Source organism: Cylas formicarius, unplaced genomic scaffold (assembly GCF_029955315.1).
Source record: "Cylas formicarius isolate icCylForm1 unplaced genomic scaffold, icCylForm1.1 PGA_scaffold_10__41_contigs__length_53128322, whole genome shotgun sequence".
Taxonomy (NCBI): Eukaryota; Metazoa; Arthropoda; class Insecta; order Coleoptera; family Brentidae; genus Cylas; species Cylas formicarius.
Genome location: NW_026844214.1, coordinates 23340246 through 23365437, shown reverse-complemented (window position 1 = coordinate 23365437; position 25192 = coordinate 23340246). Strand labels below are relative to the sequence as shown.

At 32.5% G+C, this 25192-nt stretch overlaps 1 protein-coding gene across 3 annotated transcripts in view; it reads left to right on the top strand.

The window, feature by feature from the left end:
* LOC132695749 (uncharacterized) overlaps window positions 1-25192 on the top strand; it is a 257921-nt gene that overhangs the window by 109354 nt on the left and 123375 nt on the right. For all 3 annotated transcript variants that reach the window (XM_060660205.1, XM_060660212.1, XM_060660217.1), the window contains exon 8: window positions 9854-10065. In XM_060660205.1, coding sequence (XP_060516188.1) covers window positions 9854-10065 — 212 coding nt within the window. The remainder of the gene's footprint in view (window positions 1-9853; window positions 10066-25192) is intronic.

The following is a 25192-nucleotide window of genomic DNA, read 5'->3' as shown; positions in this document are numbered from 1 at the left end:
ATTTACCATCAGACAAGTAATTTAAAAATGTTGAAAGTTTAATCACAACCTGCATCAATTACTTGTAAATTTCAAACAAGCGTATGACATCATTCAAACTCTAAGACTTTTGTATTACTCTTCAGTGAGGCATTGGAATATATCACAAGAAGTATCATCGCAATGGTCCCAACTTTTGGCTCTTGCGGACAATGTTGACATTGTTAGAGATAGTGCAGTAGATATCAAGACTACTGTTTACTGTGTTGGTGATTTTCTTCTTTCTCAATTGTAAATTTAAGGTCGTAGATTGTTGATGCGGAATAGAAAATCTTGCAATGGATAATCAAGACAATCCAATATCTAATTTCGTTGACACTTTGCATTTTCTATGAGTATCAAACAAACATGCATTTCCCTTAATATCGATGTTTCGAAAAAAAGTTAATATAACCACATGTGCTTTTCAGAAATTGGCGATATATTCTGAGCCACCCCAAAAATTATAGGTTCAGTGCGTGGTGGGATTTATACAGGTAACACCAACATATCGTTGTTTTTGGTGGAAGCAAATCCATCAAACGACGACCCGACGTAAACGTTTCCCAAAATACAATGGCCTCGTAAATAAAACCAAATAAAAGGGTAACAAAAGCGAATGCAAGGACGGTCCGACAAAGCTGGGTGCCCATTGAGGGGGGTATTAAAAATAAACCCCTTTGAGAACGGATGTCATGTAGAACAGTTATAGTTTTGTGTGTTCGGTCGCCCATTGGTTCGAAAGCGGGTTTAACCAACTGAGGCGGGATATCGATTGGCCTGGGGATGACACCAGCGATCGGCAACAACTTCCCTTTGAATTAAAAATAACCTTTTTGTCGCTTTGGGCGGCGGTAAAGTCGCTGAATCTGCATACGGACATTTATGTGCGCCGATTTATTAACGGCTGAATTGGTCAAAGCTGCTGCCTCTCGGCTCGGCCGGGTTTAGTATTGGATTTTTAGTCGAAGCGGAAGAAGGCGCCATGTATAATCTCGTTTTGCAAAAGAACTTTATGAACAAGATCGACACGGACAATAATAATTGGCGCGAGAATTTCCCGATCGCGTGTCTCCATGATCATTTTTTGAGGTGAGCCTTATTTATTTACGTCCTAGTTTTACGATTGTAAATATATTTTTACAGCCATTGTACCGTATGCTATATAAAATGGGAAATTCCTTCCAGTTAGGAATTAGCTAAATATCGGTGTTGGAAATAGGTCTAGGTAAACTTTGTGCAATAATAGTATATTATGCAATAAGTGCGGTAAACGGCATTTAACTCACGACTTGACACGAGCGGAGCGCAAAACAACACGAATACATTGATCGGCATGACCGTCAAAATTCAAGGCGTGAGAAATATCTCCGAAAACATCCGATTGTTCCCAAACCCGTGCGGAAAAATCCCGGAAATATCCGAAGTGGCTCGGATCCGTGGGAAACGAAACTGACGTGATGACCACCTATATTATCCCTTATTATTCCTTTATGACAGATTAATTAATAAACTAATTTAAACATAATTACGACAGCGCTTTTAGAAACATATTTTTTAAGTTTAACGCGACAGATTTGGTGTTAAGTATTCTTTTTATTTCAAAAAATATGATTACTCGAATTTTACTGTTCAAGATCGACCGCGGGAACGGACCGTTTGTAGGTTACTGCGGGCAAAAATATACAGAAAGTCAAGTGGAACCTCACAAGAAAAATTGAGGCACACGCCCAAAAGCTTAATTTCGAAGAAAAACTCAATTCCCTTGATAACTGCAACGCTTTTATGGACCAGTTTCCAAAATATACATTTTGCCTGGGAAAAGCACAACCGTAAAGCACTTTTACTGGAAGCGATATAATTATTTGTTGGAGTCCAAAATGCATGAGAAGCATAAAGAAGTACTGGAAAGATCAGATTTTTTTTTATCTTGTTGAGCCGTTAATTAGTGAAGGTTATATACTACCAAAAATGTGTTAACCTAAAAATATAACCTGCTCTCGTCACGCTTTCAGGCCTGTCGACACGTATTTAGGTGCCTATAATAACACAGGTAACAGTGATTTTGATGTTTGATGGTTGCTTATTTGTATATTTTTGGGGGCCCTTTTTCCAAAACACGCCATATTTTTTATAGCGTTCTACATCTTAAATGTATTATTTTATTAATATACATACCTAAGGCATGGATATGTTTGTTCCATTTTAGGCATGTTTTTTATATGAATTGATTTTTATGAAATTAAACGTGATTTGGCAACACTGGATAACCTGCTTATGCTCAGTTTGATTGTATTGGTCGCCGTGCTATTCTGTTCGCGGCTGATGTCTTCGTTGTTGCATATTTCTAGTGTTTTAGAAAATTGTGTCAACAATCCAAATAACTTTTGTTATATCTGTGGTAGCGATGTCGTAGTAAAGCAATGGCAAACTTCTTTTGTGAAAAATGTATACCACGCTTATTTATTTACGCAAGGTTTTACCGGGATTCCGAAAAAGAGTTATTTCAGCATTTTACTCAGGACCGCTAGTGTATTGCAACAATATTCTTGACTAGGGCTCCACTTTTTTACTGAATAAAAAAATAAATTATTTTAGAAATATCGTCTTTCGCGATACAAATAAATCCAAAGAATTTTTGAAATCAGCCCACCAATATTATATAAAATCAGTTTTCAAAATAAAAACATTTGTCAAAAAGTTTAATTTTGTAGACCTGTGTAATCGTCCATATTGAAAGCAAAGAAGAATTTTAATAAGAAAGTTTCCTAACATTTCAGTCGTGCGATACAGAAGATCAACACGAAAACATGTAAGGGATAACATTGCTATTTAACATGGCGAGAAAGAGGCCATGTTCGCAGCAGCGGCGTGCGTAATATTTTTTTTTTAAATAAACGGAAGTCGCGAAAAAGACGGCTTTATGTCCGTCGCAGCCTACAAGCATGACAGTCAAACGCAACTATTAGAAGATCTAAGAATAATCTCGCCCCTCCGAATTGGGGATTAGAATACAAGGGGAGTTTAAAAAAAACTATTCCTTTGTATGCCTTATTACTTACTTTATTTTGTTTCTTGGAGATTTTATTACATTTTATTTTTTTAATTTCCTGGTGACTAATTGATGCAATTTAAGGAAAGACCCGGGCAAGCTGTAAGAATGAAATATGGCCGAACAGGTCCGTACTTTGCTTAGAATTTAATTATTTGGGGTTTTGTTAGGAAAGATACTAAATAATATTTATTTATTTATGTATATATTTATGTTTTAAATCTAAAATAAAATTGAAAATTATTTTTATTACCTACTTAAATTACTTAAAATTATTCATATAATATATCAGTATCACTATCGCTATCATCGCCTGTTTTGGTTATTATTTGCAATATGGATATACGATTGTTCTGCTCTTTCTATATGTTTGACAGAATTTGCCCAACAAGTTTGAGGACATTGGAGTTAACACGGGGAAAAACATTGTTACGACGAATGGCAGATTTCGAATTTCAGATTTCAGTTCTTAAAACTGTATGGCATAGATTTTTTGCATAATTATCACAGACGTATTCCTTCTGTAGGTTCAAGCTTTGTAGAACCTCAATTAATTGCTTTTTGGTATAATGTTCGTGAAAATAAATGTCGTTATTATACATGTAGTTTTGGATTGTTGCTTTTGTGTAACATGAGGAAAGGGTTTTAGTCAACTGTCTACTGTGATAACTTGCATTGTAAATGACAATGACACTATTAGGAGGAATGTTTGGAACTAGTTGGTTTTTGAACCAACTTTCAAGTAAATCACCTGTGGTGTCTTCATGGTAATCCAGAGAAGTATCTTTAATATTTTTCGCAGACAGAGAAAGGCCATTGGGAATCCAACCATCTTTAGAGCCAGCCCACAAAATAGTTATTCTTTTACATCTTTTTGATGGCGCTATTGTTTTATCCGGGGTATCATAAGTGTCCAACCAGGTTTCATCCAAGTAAATAATTGGTCATTGTCGTTCTCGGTCAATCCTAATTTTTTCTAGATATTCCAGTCGCCATTTCCGAATTCTAAAAGATTCCGTTAAAACTTGCCTTTTGTCAATTTTTTAAAATCTAAAACCCATGTGTTGAATACACTTCCATAAGGTAGTCCTGCCACATTTAACACCGGTTTCAAGTTTTTCAAGCCTCCTAGTTAAGATATCTAATATAGGTACGCTTTGTTCCTCGTATAACTGGTGAATTTTACGCCGTATTATATCTGTCAGCATCGCTTCTTTTTTTCATCGCTGAAATGGGATTATTCACAATTTTCCATACAGTTGATGTTGAAATTTTCGTAAACGTGGCCGTTTCTTCTAAAGATGCTTGCTTGCCACGTTCAATGAGAGTCAAATAAACATTGTTTATAACTTGCTTAGTCTCAATAGACTAGTGTTTTCTACATTTGGGCGGGAGCATCTCCTGAGATACACTAGATCCACACATATTTTGCATAATTAACACACGCTGTATTACACACGAAATAAGAATCATTACTAATAAACTTAAACTAAGTAGTATACCAAACCAAAGAATATTAAACACAGGTAGGTATAAAATTACTTTCTATTACGGACCACAATTTTACGTCAATTTAAATTCCGAACCTTTAGGTAATAATCTTGTTGCATTGTATGTTAATGACCACCCTTGGATAATCCAATTCAAAAGCAATTAGTCACTTTCTTATATCTATGCACAGACCACATCAACTGTATTATATATACCAAAACAATTTATCTGTAAAAGCACTATAGCTCTGGACAAATAGTATAGTATTTAATTTTATTTTGTCATTTAATGCTATAACTAATTTTACTAATAACATAATTTTTTTCTGTGTACTACAATAGAATAACATATTTTATTTGATGGTAATCAAATATATTATTTGGGTCAGTTCTTTTTATGAAAAGACGGATGGAAGACCATGGAAGTTGGAAAATACAATAAAAACTTAAATGAAATTAGACCCCGCCTGGAACGTGTAAAATTCGTATTAAGTTAACTCTAATGAATTCCGGTTAAGCTATAGTGTAAATAAAATAACACGTTCCACATCCTCCCTAATCCCTTTCATCCTTTGAATTAGTGGATTCTTGAAGGAACCGGATCTATTCAGCGTCCAATAAAGAAAGCAAACGAATTCTTCTTGGTTAGTTAAGGACTTAAGACATAAGAATTTATGTAGCTATATTATGCAGTTGAAATTATTACAATTTTTTATTAAAATGTAGGAAAGATAAAACACAACGTCTATTCTTTTAGAAGTAAAATGGTTGATCTAGTTGTTGGAATTTTTTTCCATTTGAAAACTCGTTTCGAAATAAAAAAGCACTATTAAGGGACCCCATGAGGAAACTTGAAAAAACAAAAAAAATCTTTAAACCTTAACACGAACTTTCCGTGCTCCTAATTTTAAAAGGTCTTTCTCTAAATTGAAAACTAAAGTTTTTTGTGCTATGCTATGCTCGCACTGGACGGCAAAACATATAGATTTTAATTATTGTCATGGTCCCCAAAAAAAGGTTTTACAGTGCACTTTTTACACTCTTTGGTATCCAGATTGGTAATTAAAAAAAATCGTGACAAATACTTTGAAATATTACAATTTGCAGCTTTTAAAAATTAATGCAAAATAAAAAAATGGTAAAACATTCATGCATTTTACTTCTTTTTGTTTATATGCACATTTTGTGAATTTCTTTATCAGATATTATTTTTTTCCAAGATTATAAAAACCAAATTTTAAAGCCTACAATTAGACAGAAAAAATAAACTTTTCACGCAATACAATAATAATATTAAAATTTTTTGTCAATAATTGTTCAGTAATATTTCAATTACTCGTATCAGCAAAAAAACAAAATAATATCGTGTGCTGATTTACGACAAATTCATTCACATGGATCCATATAACTTGTATAGAATGTGCGCAGCATAGTAACGCTATGTTTCTCTGCGTTATCTGGGGCCGCGTATTTTACAAAATGATATGTGTATAAATTTGCTATTTGTAGCAGTTTCTTCTTTATTAAAATATTTTCAACTTCAATATTTTTTGTTGTTAACCAGTCAATACTTAGCTGTTTTCTTCAAGAAGAAGTTGGAGTCGCATCACACCACTTTACCACATCATTTCAGCATGATAGTCATATAGCATGAATGAAAGATTGGCAAACCTTTTAAAAATCCTTTTACGCTCCTAATTGGAAAAAGACTACTGGGAACGGCTTAACAGCACATCATCAAAGTATGTTGAAAGTTGAAAAATACTTACCTCTCGCAGAGGACGTCAAAAACTTTTTTGTTGAGATAAGTTGAATAGTTAACAGGTTACATTGGAAGTTATTTATCATCCGCATATGCCTGCAATTAACTATGATTATCAGAATTAACAATTTTGACGTATAAATTAAGGACTTCAAAGGCAATCCAACCTTGCGCTGTGCCAAAAGTGACCGTATCGAATTTCGACCACTAGTTATTAAACTTAACTCTTTGTAGTCGTCTGCCGAAGTGTGATTTCGCCAGCCCAACATTGCACGGATAAGTTCATAAGATATAGTGTTAAATGCTTTTGAGTAATCGAAAAGTAATAGGGCTGTGGCCGTTAAGTTTTGCTTTTTTTTTTCATTTTCCTTTACTCCGTCAGAAAGTGGAATAATGATCTAAGAAACCAGGTAAGATGGAAAGTCGTTAAAAATCAAAACAAATGTAGTTACAATCAGATTAACAATAGGGATCAGAAATTTGACTAACATATGGCCGAAACAAAAAGCGCAAGGGACCTCTTTATTCCCCTTCTCTGATCACAAAACTTAATGTAAACCCTTTTGGTGTACTTTTAAATACCAATAGTGCCGCAACCTCAACCAAACGACTCAATTTCACCCTCGTGCATTATCCGTCCACTTTTCGCCGTTTTCTACGATTTATATATGAAATTTCGCTGAAACAGGCTGCAACAATTTATAGTTTTATGTGGTGCACACGGGACTGCGATCGCAGCCATTTATCTCTGAATGTTAGTCGGGCTGACGTATTTCGAAGAATAAACTTGACGCCGCTTGACGCGTAGGTGTTATAACTGAACAACACCTTTATTTGCCGAGAAATGATGAAAGGTCTGTCCTTTTCTGTGAAAGGCGGAAAAGACGCTGTGCCATGACACTTACGAATATGAAGTTATTACTATTTTTTTTAATGTGGGAAACTAATTCATCAAAAACTTTTGTTTTACCAAATAGCTAAAAACGCAACTGTTGATGATTACGCAATACATAATACTTAATAACTAACTTGTTGGTTAGTATATGAACCAACCATACTCCCTTTGAATAATTTATTTAAAAATGAGGTTATATTAAGCGGTGCGTGTTATTCTTTAGTGCCTGTCTTTTTTTGCGAATCTGGTCATTAAAAAATTAATCAATAGCAACAATTGGAAAGCCTACTTTTGGAAGTTCATCTGCAAAAGTTGTAAAATTTAAAATTAATGAATGATAGGACCTGGACCTAACAGTAGTAAAAAGAGTACGTATGATTTACACAGAGAAAAAGAATCAGTAAAAATAAAGCACAATTGTTCTAAATAAATAATTTAATTAGTATAGAGCAATTAAATATCGAATTCGAGATATTATATTTTTTAATTCGTATCTCAACAAAAATATATTTGTTGCAAGAAAATATAATTTTCCAGGATAAGTCTTACACTATAACAAGAAATATGTTTGTATTATTACAATGCTACTTTATTTATTGAAAGGAAAGGGGTATACTAGATACAATTATCATCTATTTGCAAAAACTTTTCGTTGAAGTAACAAAAGTAAAATATTTTCCACCAATGTAAAATTAATTTGCATTATCAGGAAGGAACAATTTACGAACAATAATATTTAATTGAACGAACTGCAGGAAAAGTCGACGTCTTGGCAAAATCAAATTTGCCATCTTCAGATCGGTTTCTTCGCGTAGCTACTTGTCGATACTCGACTCATTTGGATCGGTCACCAGTGAATTGCAATGGGAAACTTTTGTATTGCTAATTAAAAAAAAAATGCCCCTTATAAAAAGTTGTGGTATATGATGGTCTAAAACCTACAATGTCCAGAGATATTAATTTGCAAGAGCCAGAGCAATGTAACCTTAGTGACTGTGGGAATTTGTTCAATGATAAAAATGTGTTTGTTTTTTTTTACTTATTTTTAAATAGCAATGTCATGTTGTACCTACAAGTGAACTCTATTAAACATGAACTATGAACAAATGAAAACTTCGCGTCTCCAATATCCAAATATCGTGGTTAGTTTGTAAATATGCCAAAAACTAGTTTTAAGAAATATAAAAAATTAAATATAGACAAAAAATATGAAGCACCAAATTAAATAAACACTTTTTCAAAGCAACTAATCAAAAAGAAAACATTTATTTGTAAATAGTTTTATATTAAACCGACAAAGTAATTTTAGCTTTAAAATCCTCATCCGCGATCCAATTGAATCTTCCCTAAAAACTATTATTCTTACACCAACACAACCCCTTAAATTATAACAAATAGTCATAAACTTCGAAAAACAGGATATCCAACAGGATCCGTGTTTTCGCTTATATCTTATAAAAAAAAGTTCTTATAAAATATCTAAAAAACTCATTAATGAAAGCTCAAATTTTACAGCTAAATTTACTATTAAGAATTCCACAAAATTAGGAAATTTTAGGAAATTAAATTAAATATACCAATATCATCAAACAAATAGATTTGCCAAACAAAATTATAATGAAAAAGCAATATCATAATTGTTATAAAATAATTTTATAATATTCATAACAATTTATTAATTTTTAACGCTATTATTTACTGTTGGATTAACAAGAGAACTATATATATCGAATTCGTAATATTCTATATACATTTATATTTTAATTATCTGTAATTTATTTGTACCTTATTTGAACACTGCATTTTAAAAAGCTATTATTGTGTTTGGTGTAAACATTCGAAAATACTTACACTTATGGGAAATTGTTTTAAACTCAATTCTAAAACATGAGAGCCAGGAAACACTATACTAATTAGTGACGTAATTTATTTATAAACAGAAAGGCCCGGCTTTAAAACCTTTACGATCAGTACAAGTGGAATAAGGCTAATGGAAGATTGTAAATTTTAAACATAAGCATAAAACAGTACTAAAAACAAGTATCTTTACCTAACTTATATCGTGCCTTAGCTATTTAAAGCCAGCCGTTATAGTTTGATACTTCTCTTAGTGATTACAATCTAAAAAGGACTATCGTATGTTCATTTAGAAGTTGAATTAAAACTAAAATTTCCTACTGGATTTTAAACCTGGTTAAATATAATGCAATGGAGATGTGATGGCAGTCCAAATATAAGCGGGAGTTTTATAGGGATGGTAGTAGTACTAACAAATTTTTCCAGAATTGTGAAAAATGTTTTAAATGTAAAAATAAAACTCTCTAAGTAAAGAATGCTCCAAGAGGATTTTCAGGTTGTTTTAAAAAAATGTATTTTCGTAAATGTTCAGAAGTTAACTAATTTTAGTTTGCCGCGTAAGATTACTTAATTTTCACCTCAAATTCTTGATCACTGACGTAAAAAACCCCCCGGTATCGGGTTGCAAAAAGCGAGTATTTTCTAACCACAGCGTTCATCTGAAAAGCTACGCACTCGAGACAATAACAAGCAAATTATTACAATTGCGTTTTGTAAGAACCAACAACTGATTTGGAATAAAAAGTCATTTATTTAAAAATATTATTCTGTTGTTGCAGTACCGAACAAATTCCCGGAGCGGTATCTGCAGCAGGTTCTGCGAGAACCTCAGGATCATGCAGCTTGGCATCTTCCAGAGAAAGCTCCACATCTGCTCCAGGTCCCGCCCCGTTTAGAGTTCTAATGGTCGGTGGGCCGGCCGTCGGCAAATCATCTCTGGTGTCGCAGTTTATGACCAGTGAATACCTTCACGCCTACGATATGAGTTTGGGTAAGCCTTTACCACTTGGAATCTTAGAAGTCGGCAATAATTGCCGCTATGATCAACGTACTTGACACCTTCAAATGTTTATTTGTTTTTTTATTTGCGTTTTCGTCAAAGAAATAACATAATAATTGCTTTCTAGTTCCCATTTACCATTCCAATGTTTTTCAATCATAGCTAACCAATAAATATTTTAGGTAAATATAAAAAAGTAAGCTTTCTCCTAAAATATGAATAAGATTTACCATACATAATGCTCTACTTGTCATATTTCTTAAGACTAGTAGAATAAATAACTGATCTCATGAACTGCTGGCAAAGTATTGACATAAATGAAAATAGCGCACAAGAAAACAATAATATCAAATAAATATATTTTGTCGCATTTCTAATAATTATAATGTTCACAGTGTATGAAAGTCTTTGAGGTATTCATTCTTCAAACTGTAAGCGAATGTAAAATGACATTCATGCTTCTCTTAAAATAGTACATCGTGTTTTTCCAAATGGAGCATTTATTGGACAACGCGATGCTTGCAGCTGGCAGTTGCAATTTAAATTCACTGAAGTAAATAATTGAAACCTGCATTTTCGTTTACATTTGTTATGTGCAGTATTTTCGAACAATTCTGCTATCAAACAAGCGGTGCGAAGAGAACATATGCTATGAGCTAAATACCTCAGTTTAGATACTTTCGACAATTATTATAATAATTATTTAAATAAATATATTATAGATATATAAGAACATTTTAAAAAATCCATTTCCAAGAAATAAAAAATATTGGTACTTAAATAAAAATGCAATTTCTCATTTTAACTAAAATTATTTTTGTGTATGCCAAGATGTCCCATAAATGCCTAAAAAAAGTAATGTTGCATTTTTTCTTAAGTATGCTGAAATTGATTTCAAACGTTGCATAATATGACTGTAGCTTAACCTAATCTTTTTTTGGTATTTGCCATTTTGCTAAGGTTTATGACAAATATTTCACTCTTTAATGGAGAGTTGCGATTTATTTGACATCTACAACACTTAATATTAAAATGCCTGGGTAAAACACGAAATGTTTAAAAACGTTCATTCATAATGACGAAATCGTATAAGTAATTACTCGGTAATCACTTTTTATTATTCAGGACAGTGTCGGATACCAAATTTTAGATAAAATATTCCAAATACAAACTTGTCTAACATCACCATTTTCTGTTCTAAAACTATTGTTAGGCGTCGAAAGAAAATATAGATGGAAACATTTTACAACGTAACGTATATGTTTGGTGTTCGTGTGATGGAATGATTTCTTCATTTGCTTTCGTAAAAGCTCCATTACCCGTGATGTTATCGCGGGTGTTACCGCTACTCCAAGAGGACAACATAAATTTGTTTCCCACTGTAGCAAGCTACAAAATTCCTCTACTGCAATTTTTAATTTTTCTGCAATGCATTAACTATCCATCTTTGAACATAAACAATGATGGATTGACATCCCGATTATTTAACGTTATATTGAATTGATATTTATAATTTATAAGTGATTTGAAATTGAAAGTTTTTCCAGAGGTTATCATGCTGTAAATTTTATTTCTTAGAAATGTTTAAAGATTTTTATGATCAAATAGTACTACCTAATGAATTCAGTAAGGATTATATTTGTAAATAAACTAAGTTAACAACGAAAATACCTTTTCGTTCTCCACATTTATGTAAAGGAACAACAGAATGAAAATATCAGCAAGGTTCTTGAGCTCCACTCTTGGGTCGCCTTTCCTAAATTTTCCTATTTCTCTTAACAGTCTATTCGATAACTGTCGTCAAATAATTGTTGAGTTTCTAGCTGCTTCTATTATAAGGTTACATGTTGGTTATATAAGAAGAAACAATGCAAAATTATAGATATCTATGTACCTGATTGAGAGTACTTTTGTTATATCTCAATAGTGTTATAGATAGCACTGCTGCCGGTTTTGAAATATCATAAACTCTCTTTGAAGTGCTTTGTTTCATAGATGGCAATAACAGAATTTGATTATATAGAATAGCACAAAAGTCACCCAAAACCAAAAGCTCGTAATACAACTAAGCCACCGAAACATAATCAACGATGTAAAAAAATCAATGCGACAATGGTTTTTGGCTTTCCTCTACCTCCTAATTTTCATAAATCTTTTTCTGGAAGGTTGGCGATCGAATTGGCTGTTGGGAAATGTAGACCGAAATATTTATATGGATGAGGTCTTTAAGCCGTAAGGGTTGCCGTCTTCTTATTTAGAATCTGGCCTCTATCATCAGCATCAGATATTGTATTTTTCACTCGCACCTAGAAAGCTTCTAATCTATTTTCTGTTTGAGCATTGAGTGTCCAGCTCTCATATCCATATAGCAAGACAGAAAAGATGTTGATGTATATGTATACCTTATTTTGTAGCCCAGATGTACCACTACATAAACATAAATCTACGAATTTTTATGTTTCTTTAGGGAACAGTCGCCCCATTTAGCTGTAGAGTTCAATATAAATTTTTCGCTTCAGTATTTGAAATAAATTATTTTATTAGATCAGTTTTCTCCAAGCTTCTGCTGTCTGCATGTTAAAGGGTTACTCATATACGTTCCAGGGGTAATATCTTAATTAGCATGCATATTAAGAGCTAAGTGATGTACGAAAATTTAATTACTGTCATCGTTTGTTGCATGAAAAAATAGGTCAGGAGTGTGAAAACCGCAACTTCATTAACAACCGCGGTTCCCCATGCCATATACTTGTATTGTTATATACTTTTTGCGTAAAGATTGTTGTTATAAATCGTTAATATAATCAGTTTAGACCGTTTTCATGTTTTTTCTATCTGGTTTCATTTAGAAATGTTATTTATTGTATCTAATAAATGTTATTCTAGTTTTATCAATTAAATTACTCCTAAAATTTTACTCATTTCGCAGAAACAATCTCTCCTTCATTGCGATTCTAATATGTCAAGGGGATCCCTGATATCGATTATATTATATGTCAAGGGGATCCCTGATATCGATTATATTATTGACACTCGGAAAGGTTTTGCGAAGATGCGCATAAAATGAACATTAAGAGAAAATATGCTGCACATCATCTTTTTTATGATCGTAAGGATAATGTATGTAATGTTATCACATATCAGTTTCAAATATTTTTGGGTAGTTCTGAGCTGTGCTATTATTGTTGTTATTGGGAAAAAAGACTTTTGCAACAAATATTTGGAAAGAGTTTTGTAAGTTAATAGCATTTCTCTGAACGAGGTGATTTCTAGACTTTTAAGTTAATTTACCAATGATTATATATATATATATATATATATATATATATATATATATATATATATATATATATATTCTCACGTATTGATTCACGGATGGAAAAATGTGATGACACTATATTCCGGGATATCATACGTTCGCTCGTTGAACTCCGACTGGAATCCTGCAGACGTTTCGCCAAAATCTCACTTGGCATCTTCAATGCTCGCGCTCCGAAAACACTTCGAACGTCTGCAGGATTCCAGTCGGATGCAGGATTTGCAGGATTCCAGTCGGATGCAGGATTTGCAGGATTCCAGTCGGAGTTCAACGAGCGAACGGATGATATCGCGGAATATAGTGTCATCATATATATATATATATATATATATATATATATATATATATATATATATATATATATATATATATATATATATATATATATATATATATATATATATATATATATATATATATATATATAATGTTTTATATGTTTATATTTTACGTTTTTTTTGACAGTTTTTTTAAATCAAGCTTTTATTATCGATTTGACAACGATAGATAAACTGCACTCAATAGCAGTTATTCACTTCGTCGTATCATTAATTTGTTTTACAAGTTCAAACAACAAATGCAAATTTTCTTACAGTATGCGAAAAGCAGTACCTCCAGAGCTACATTCCAGTGGGTTCATCAGTAACGTTTCATTACAACTAAGTTTTTCTATAGGCCTTTAAGCGAACAATAAAACATTATTTTCCCAAATTCATCCATCCATAGCTATATAGCTTTATCTAGGTTTGTCCCTCTGCTTAGACTCAACAGCTCTTTTTGGCACAGTCGACATTCAGTCGCATTAGAATTAGATACGGATTATGCTTACTGCCTCTCTTCTGTAGCTTAGCAGGGCAGTAGCTGTAAATTGGCCGATCTTCTATTGACGAATTTCCTGGCATGTCTCTCCGCCATTTCTGGGATTCTTTTGCCATCCACTTTTCCAGCTTTTCAAAAAATCTAGGTTTCTAAAAAAAAAACTATGACACTGATATCACAAAGACTAAATTATCTTTTGTTACTCATTTTTTGTACACAAAACCAGATATTCTGGAGAAATTAGAAATCACCAGACCCAAAAGGAGTCCTGTCCTGGAATGCGTTAATGATATTTTCAGTTTTGAGCGGACACATTTGTTTAATAACATAAACGTATGTCTCCGGCTTTGTCTTGTTATTAGTTTTTTATTTTTTAATAACATTTTTTACTTCGTTTTTAGATCTCTCTTTAAATTAAACGGATATGTGCGTTGAAGTTTTTGTATGTGTATATATATTTTTTTAAATTTATTTTATAGATTTGATGATGCCACTGTGCTCGAAATACGTATAACGTTTGATAGTAATAATTTTCGAGACCTTTCCTTGTGGGTGGGTTCGAACCCTGAATTTTAATCAGTTTACAACCAAGCTAGGCATTTTAATTTGTAAATTTTCAGAAATAATGCACGATCAATGGAAGATACCTTTTGACACGAAAACCCACGCAGCACCTAAATCGAAACCATGCGAGGAAAACAAAGAAGTTATTAATATGTGTTTCGAGTAAACTGCGGCAGTGCGGACGGGGGAACTCGCGATACATTTCCACAGAGTGACATTCAAATTGTTTGCCTTGCAGCGGAGAGCGGAATGTTTGGAATCGTTCTCGCTTTTATTCTGTCCGTTTGAAGTCGCTTTTACGAAGCTTCGGAAAACTGCCCAAGTTGCTCGATAAATTTAATACTTCTTACGAACTTTTCCGTCCATTATTATGCTGCGTGGGCAATATTTAAATTAAAGGCAAATATTTAGCCGAACGTTTTTCTAGCTAGATATAGACACGTTTCACTTTTTGAGTACATAACACGCACCTCCTATTACGTCAACTTAATAAGGATGGCAGGAAATCATAATGCAAATAGATGGATACTTTGATTGATGTCATTGATTGTCCGTTTTCTAGCAAGATGCTTTGAGAGCTTTGTAGATAAATCGTTTCCTTAGAATAACCCACCAGACAGAAACGACAAAAAGAGCCAAATAGCATTGTTTATATGGGTAACAAATCTACCGTTTCAAGTAGGCGACATTAGCCCAACAATGTACACTGAGAAAAGTGTATTGGATTCCACGCTAAGAAAATGTTTATTAAAAAACGTGAAATTAACTTTGAACCTCGTTTTCTTTTAAACGATTTTTAAAGAAAAACAAACAATTAATACTCGATATCTGCCACAAAACAAACAAAATTTTTGTCCAAATATTTTTGTTGTTTATGTTCGTTAACCGCATAAAAAGATATCTACAAAATACTAAGAAAAAGACTTGGTCTAATCTATATTAGAAATTTAATTTGGACAGAAGGTTATTTATAATAATTTTGTGAAGTCACTGAGTGATCACAGGCTCCACCATATGCCCTATTTTGACATTCCATAATGATGTGAGGAACGATTTATCTGACCACAGTCGCAATTTGGGGACAAAGCTTTTATGTGGAGTCCGCACTTCCGGCATGGCAGCCATTCATTCTGTAGAGGTTGATAGTAGAGAGAGAGTATGTGCGCGCGAAATGCTGACATGCGTGAAATATCAGCAGTAGAACCCAGCGTCATTCCACTCAATTTATGGATGACGCTATTTCTGGTTCTTTCTTTTTGCAGTGTATCTTCCAGATGTTGCTTGAATGACAGTGTACGATGCAGTGTAAGCTCTAAATATTTTGGGTGTTGGTTATGGGGTAGCAATTTTTCGCCAAAGTAGACCCGAAATTATTTATTGTTCTCTCTAACACACAAACAGAAGCAGTCGATTTCAGTTTTAGTTGGATTTGCTTTAAGTCTTCACCTTAATTTTAACTAAGTCAGTTGTTAAAGTGGCTTCCGTTTCCTCAAAAGTGCGATGTACTACTGACACTACCCAATCGTCCACATCTTGGATTACTTACATAAATGTCGCCAAACGGTATCGTAGGCCGCTTATAGAATGCAGCAGATGTTTTTAGTTTTTTTTGTTTTGGTTCTATCTAGATCGTTAGTGACTTTATCTGGTCTATGCAACTCATTGCCTTTCTGGAAACTTGTATATTGAACTTAAATGGGAAATTGGGCGATAGCTTTTCATTTGTTTGGGTGCAGCATGATATCTATGAAGAACTTGGGATTTACCACGGTTATGGAACAAAGCGGATGAGCCCCGTCAGGCCATGACGCTTTGCCCGCTTTTTGGAAGTGCTTATCTTATTTCATCATCTCTGAATGAAAAAAAAAGGTTTGATATAAAACACAGACAGCCAGGCAGTATTTCGCTATTTCAAATGGTATAAGTAAGCTATGGTATAATTATAGTACGCAATATATTGATAAACTTCTTCAGTTACTGATGTATTAAGCAGGCTGCGCTCCGTTTGTGTCAGAACAAAATTCTGACTAAAATAGCGTTAACCAAACTTAATAATAAACTGTTTTCTATTTCATAATCTAAAATACCCAATTGTGTCCGATTAGGTGTGCTGAAAGTGACTTTTCAGCTTCGTTACCCATAAATTAAAATATAATCTCCTGTTCCACATGCTTGTAATAGATCATCGAGTTTGGGGAGCGCGGTATGATATTAGCAGTTATATTTTTGGCTATAATGTTCAATTCGTAATATGGCTACGATAATTTTCTTAACGAAATTGGGTGCAAATTGTTTGAAAACTATTTTTGCCTATCGACGTATTCTACTTGACCATGTTGATTACTTTTTTGAAAAGTGATATTTTCGGTAGTCCCAAATTCTCTTATAACCATAAAACAGTGTTCGAGTTTTACAATTTTCATTCCGTATATTTAACACGCTCTGACAAACCCTACACCGATAACCAAGTCAATCATGCGGGAATTAAAGGCAGCTGGCGCTAATGCGTTTCGGAAATTGCATGACGCAATCTGGTAAATATTTTCCGCGAATGTTATATCGATCGGAAACTGATCAATTTTCATGGTGTTTAAATACAGTGCACGTCTCTTCTGAGAGACATTGAAAATAAAGTAGAATTTTCGTTACAGTTTGTTGATTTTGGCCTTCAAAAAATGCCTCACACAAAGGCTTTATTTAAAAAGCACTTACCTCCACTTAAATTTCAAGACATGCTTCCTTTTCATTTTAACTCATAACAAACAAATTTAGTTGTTTGGATTCATTTATACCGTGTGCATTTTTTCTTTCTTTTGCCTTTTTAATTTTTCTTATTTAATTTTGCAAGATGGTTCATTATCGCTCGTGAGATAATTCCTCCTCTGTAAGTTTCAACTATACTCTCTTGGACACATTTCGAATCTTTGGGTTCTTCAAGTTGTTCTGCTTTTTTCTTGGTTGATTTATTGCATCTTGACGATGGTTCATATACTTGGATATTGGGAGAACTCCGAGAACTACAGAAGTGCGTAACTTGAACAAACTTCTTCAAACTTCTTCAAAAATATTTAGTTCATCTAATTTAACATCCTTTAAATGAAGAGTTATGTTCAACTGATTTTGTTGTACGTAAATGTTGATTGGATTTTGCTGCTGATTAATTTCGTGTGCCGGTTCTAAGTATACCTTTCGGATTCTCCTATAGAAAGTTATACATTTAGGGCTGATTTCCTTACCGAATAAGATATGAATTAGATGTTTTTAGTGACATTTTAAAAATAAATAAAGACAGAGTTTTCAAAAACTAACATTTAAAATTAAAAGAAAGAAATCGTTAAAAGTATTTATTTAAAATGAAAACACCCCATTAATAACCTGATCGTATTCTCAATTTTAAAGGAATTAAACTTACTTAAGGTCAAAAGTTGTAGTAAATAAAACAAAAAGATAATTTATTATTTTGGAACATTCAGAAAAAATACCTAAAAATGAGGTTTCTTATATTAAATTATTGCAGACGAGAAAGACAGGAGATCAAGTGGAACCTCCCAAGAAAAGTTAAATCTTTCTATCTTTAATTTTTTAATGCAATTTCTGTATTGTGTATTTTTTTGTATAACGTTTAATAAAAAATATTCTATCTATATAATGGGACGCCTTTGGCGCATATTTTTCTTTTTGCCATATCCATTTAATGAACCAATGGCACTCGATCAGATACCACGGGTTACCCGTCTATCTACCCGTTACATATCTAATGAACTTTTATTACTCATCAAATTGCTCTAATAGACATTAACATACTTGGATAGAATACCACATGGAAAGTCAGACAATATAAATAAACAAAAAAAAGTCAAAACTGTAATTTGAAGAAAAACTAACCATAATAGCGAGCGATTTACATATTATAACGTATAGTGCCGCGACAAGATAAGGCGAGAAAGCGGCGCCACATTTGTGAGTTACAATATTGCCCTATCAACATTCATAAAGGATTACGCGCTAAGCTCATGCATATGCAAGATTAGGGCTATTCATTGCCGTATAATTTCCATTTACTTTATAAAGTAGCCTACATGAACATACCGGGAAAGTCTTAAATTTTGCTTGTTGCAGAATAAAGCATTATACAAAAATATTATACAGGGTAGAAGTTCGGTGGAAGACAAATATTTCTAATAAAAAAATCCAGAAAAAAAGGCGAGATACAAAAATTTCATGATTTTCGTATTGAGAGCGAAAATTGACTAATCGCTTTCCGTTGTCAATATATATATATATATATATATATATATATATATATATATATATATATATATATATATATATATATATATATATATATATATATATATATATATATATATATATATATATATATATATATATATATATATATATATATATATATATATATATATATGTATATATATATATCAAATGGAAGTTTTGGGGACATGTTTTCTTTATACACATGGTTTATATATTTGACATAGACTGGATGTATACTTGCTTCATCCAAAAATATTCAGTACTTTTTAAAGTATTATTAAAAAACATTGATAAAAGCTATTTTACTAAGGAGTTAAACGAGTAACTGAATAAGTTTATGAATTCATCAGAAACATTATGTTTGGGTGTGTCATTGTTTATAATAATAAAGACTGACTAGCCTAGGTTAAGTACGCCCCCGTCACAAAGATAAATATTTTTTTTAGCAGCGAGATTTCTATCAGACATATTAAAATACGCTCCGTCTCTAATTGCTATTTTGTATTCAGAGAAGTTTTATTTCAACTCCTTAATAGCTTGGGATAGAACGATATAGCGTGACTAATATCAAGCGAGATTATTTTTAATCATAGGTCTTAAGCAATTTATAGATTTTAGAACAGTGGTTTAGCGATCCTTGATGAGGTAGTCACCGGCACTCCGAGAATTAAGAAGGAACTGCATACCACTTCGCATTCCATCTTAATGTTACTATTAGAAAGGGCACGCCAATAAACAAGTTGAGTGACATATTTTGTAAACTTTGCCATCTCGTAGATATAAATAGGTCAAGACATATAACATGAGTCAGTACTGTACAGTACGGCTTTACGTTAACATCTTCGAGTTCTTTTCAAAAATGGTTTTCCCATGTGAGAAAGTTTAAGTGGCGCTGCGAACAGGATGATTTCATTGACCCTTTATCCCAAAGCGATCGGAAATAACCAACCAATTGAAGACGAAAGCCAACCCAGGTGTTTGAGGCATAGAAAAGTGCTTTCAAAGAAATCTTGTGTCACCCTGCAACTACAATACCCAACTCAACGTTAGACACGGTCAAGGAAGAAAAGTATTGATTCATTTCTGCGACGCCACCCATCGTCCTGTGACCGATATTATAGGCGTTAGCTCTATTTTGAAGATTCCCAAGATTTATTAAAATACTTTTTAACCAACATTTTCTAGATAAGTTTACTTTTACAGATGAAATTTAAAATATGTAAATTTACATAATCCAAAAACGTTTGTAGAATTAAAAACACTTTAACTAAACAAGTATAAAGATCCCCGTAGTGAAGAAAACCTTCTAACTCATTTAACAAAATTTCAGTCCCATAATCAAAGTTTCGAAGAATTTGCTTGCGAAATAAATTAAAAATTACATAAATTAAAAGATAATGCACAGATGGAGCTTGCAGATCAGCCTGTTTCCTTCAATATGTTCACTATGAAAAACAATCGTTATATGCTTTTATCTCAGGTTTAAAAGAACCGTATTGTTCGTTCCTAAGGCAACAAGACCCAAAAGATTTATAAATTATAAATACTTTCTGTGACAAAACATGTCCAGGAAAAATATACCCAAACCTCTTACTAATGATCATTCCACCTCCCGATTTAATCCAAACTATGAAAATAACCATTCAATTTAGCACCAAGTCAAACTCAGCAAAGACATTTTTCCACCAATATACAAGCATTTCAAAAGCCAAAAACTGATGTATTTAGACCCCAAAATAATTCACACACTTTCCCCAAAACTACACCCATGGCAACTATCTCAAGAAATACGTATCGACCAAATCATCACACTGTCATAAAAATAATAACAATAATAAGGGTAATCAGAATCAAAATTTCCAAAACCCTTAATGTAATCACATTTCAAGGCAAGGTCCTGCTCGTTCCGAAATTATTGTCGAAGAACTTCATAATACCGAAGAAAATTCGCAACAAAAATTTCCACAGGAGACCGACCAAATTGTTCTTCCGGAAACTCCTGAATAATATTTTCCAGAAACCATGCCATATCTAGAGTTGACATAAATTTAAACAATTATACATCGGAAACCATTTGAGATGCCAGGTCTGTACAGCATACCATGCATATGAGGCAAAGAATACATTGGAGAGACCGGACGAAAAATATCAAGAGCGTGAAGACTAAGACATATAAACTCATCAGCAGTTGCCGAATACAAACACTAAACCGGACATAAAATTTTATTCGATAAAACTAAAATCCTTGCATGTAATCAATTCTTCTACCACGAACAAATCCGACAGTCAATTGAAACCTATAAGCAACCTAACAACTCAACATAGCTCTTAAATTAAATTTAAATTAAAATATTAGGACAAAAAATGATGAACACATCTGTATAACAAATTTTAGGTATTCATACCACCTTAAACAAGAAATTCAATAACCAGTCTCAAAATTATTAGAAAGTAACATAATTCGACTATCAATTTCACGCTATTCCAGCGCAGTTTGGATTGTACCACAAAAATTAGACCCACCGAGTGAAAAAAAATTGTGAATGGCACTAGATTTCAGCTAACTAAATGGAGATAAATATCCGCTTCCCAGAACAGAAGAAATTCTACAAAACCTTGAAAAATGTAAATATTTTAACAAAGATTTAGCTGAGGGATTTAATCAAATACCTTCAAGACAAGATTCTATTGAAAAAACTGCATTCACAGTAGAAAAGAGAGAGTAGAAGAGAGAGTATACAAGCCTTTTGGTTTAAAAAATGGCCCGCTTCTTTTCAGAGAGTGATGGATCACGTCTTATTATAATATTTACATAAATTTTGGTGTGTTGTAAATGGACTACATAGTTTTCTTTTCTAAATCTTTGGAAGAACATATCCTGCATCTTAGAAAAATATTTGAAAATCTTAGTTATTATAATTTAAAAGTACAATTAGATAAGTCAGAGTTTTTGAAGCAAGAAATACCTCTCCGACGTCATGTTATCACACTAGAGGGTATTAGATCAAGCGATAAAATGTATTATTAAATTCCCTTTATCTAAAGCTATAAAAGAGATCCAGTCATTTTTAGGACTCAAAGGTTACTACAAAATATTTGTAAAGAACTTTGCACATTTGACCAGACCTTTTACGAAATGTTTAAAACAGGGTGAAAAAATTAAGGTAAACTATCCAGTTTATTTACAAGCATTTAACCTTTGTAAAGAAACTATTTGCTATGGTCCTGTATTAGCGTATCCCGATTTTATCAAAGGATTTTGCCTAACAACAGACGCCCACAATGTAGTTATCTGTATTATTTAGCTAGTTGTATTATCTCACAATTGTAAGCCAATTCCTTTGTAATCACGAACTGCAAATACTGCGGAAAGAAATTATGCAACAATAGAAAAAGAGTTACTCGCGATCGCAAACACTCTCGCCCCTATTTATTGGGTTGCAAGCTTACCATTGGAACAGATCACAACCGCTCCTACCAAATTACCATAGATGAAATAAAATATGTAAAGGGTAAAGAAAACAGGGTTGCCGACGAAGTAAGTAGAATTGAAATTAACGCATTAACACGATCACAAACAAAAAACCTATCTACGGACGATGATCTTCTCTCAATTTTGCCAAATATCGAATTTGACTTTAGCATAAGCCCCTACGAAGCTGATGAAATATTAAATGGTAACTTTGAAAACTCCTACGAAAACTCCCTCGACGATATACTATTGCAGAGCGAATACATCTTAACAACGATCAAAACAAAGTTGACGATATAACAGTGCATTGTTTCGAAGGAACCCCTATTTGCGGACTTAACTATACTCTTTTCGTAATTATTTTAAAGTCAAAATTGAAGGTTCATATGCGGTAAAAGTTATAAAAAAATTTCATTTCAGTTAACTCTAAGGCGCGGAAATGAAAAAGATAACGTTTCAAGATTCATAAATTTGATTTGATTGATCAAAATCTAACCCATGGTTTTTACTATGAAGAAAGAGCATTATTAGAACCAATAATAATTAATGTTTTTAAAGAACATTTCAATAAATTAAAACTTGTTAAAGCCAGCTATAAACCAGCATGTCTAGACAAAGATCAGTTTGTTCAAGAACTATCATAGTCATATAACACATAACGGCATCAACGAAACTTATAATTATTTCCACAAATTTGTTTACGTCCCGAAAATAAAACAGTATTTAACAAATTACATTAATCAATGCCAGATTTGTCAACTATCCATGTATGAGAGATAGGCACTAAAATACTATTTACAGACCCTGTAATGGCATATAAACCCTTTGAACATATTTTTATAGACACCTTTAGGGGGTAAAATGAACATTTTCTTATCACAATCGATCTCTTTAGCAGGTATGCACAAGCTTATCACTTTTCATCCAAAACGGCTGTAAGTATAATAAGCAAACTAAGAAATTATTTTTCTCATCATCACTATCGAGACAAAATCATATCCGATTCTGCAGTTGAATTTAATAATTTCACGCTTAGGCTACACAACATTGAATACCACTTACCATTATCTATGAACCCTGCATCTCTATCACGCTTAGAAATATTTCATAGCACCCTCAAAGAAAAGTTGTCCATTCTTCGTAGTCAAAACAAAAATGATAATATAAAAAACTTAATGATTTCAGCTCTTTTCATATATAACCAAAGGGTACATTAATCAACAAATTTCACTCCATTTTCCTTGTTATATGATCCTTCTGACAATTTAAATAAACATCTAATGGAAATCGATAGATAAAAACACTTATGAAATTTATCACGAGAAACGTGGTACAGAAATTCTACATTTTCATGAGAAAAATTCTATCCAACTCCTTGATTAACTAGTCTACTTAAAAATTTCCAAAAGCAAAAAAATGTTCAACAAAACAACCAAACAATAACTACAGAAGAAGAAATGCACTTCATTTAAGAAACATAAAACCTCAAAGACGACTATTTAATTTGCAGGATTGCAATAATCCTCGTAACCTCAGAAACGGTCAACAGTCAAGAACTTCAAAAAATTAATAGGAAAATAATTAGGAACTGCTATTCGATATATTTCAGGAAATTTAGACTAAGATGATCTTGAAGATTGGAACATGCAAATTCTTCGGAACAATGAGGACACAATCGAAATACAAAACTCAAAAAGCTTTATCAGTTTTATCATTCATGCAAGAAAAATTTGAAAACATTACTAATGTTATGAACCTTCAAAAAAGAACATTCAATATTACAAGAACTGGCTGTCAATGAACTTTTTAATATTCAGAAAATTGAAGCATATTTCCTTAAACCTTCTGTTTTTAGACAGAAAAAATTGAAAAGATATTATAATGGAAATTTTCCCGTAAAGAACTTATTCCTTTCTTTCAATTATATTATTTTCAATTTGTCAATCTTTGCAAATTAAGTATAGTCAATACTGAGCACGAAATGATCTTTGTATTAAAAATACCCATCGTTTACAGTACCCCTTACGATTATCAAAAGTTATATCCAATTATTTGAGCATTGTAACAAAACTCAAATTGTCATTAGGACGTCAACAATATCAGATGCTAAAAAAATATATGTTTTTAAAAATATAATTAACTATAATATAAAAATGCCGCAGAAAAATATTTATGATTTCAGCTTTCAGAAATTAGACTTTTTGATAATTATTACAGTATTAAGGAAAAAATTGTTAATGTTCAAAAAGAAAAGTTAAAATGGGAAAGTCGGCCAAGCTCTGTTTTTCTTTATGTTATAATAATCATCGTGTGCCTCCTGGTCATGGTTTATAAGTTTAAGTCCAAATTTGAAAAGACGGTGACAAAGGAAAATAAAGAAGAAAATAATGGACAAGACGCTTGACGTTGAGCTATTTCAGGTCACCTCTTGCTTGATCCAGGAGATCCAAGCCTAATGAGGGAGGAATTAAGGAACTGCATACCACTTCGCATTCCATATTAATGTAATTATTAGAAAGGGCTCGCCAATAAATAATTTAAGTGACATATTTTGTATGTTATATTCGTGTCCGGGGTATTTTGTTTTTAAAAACTACTCTCTTAGAACACAACAAATTTAAAACACTACTTTATTTATAATTGAATAATTACAAAACTAATTTTTTCTG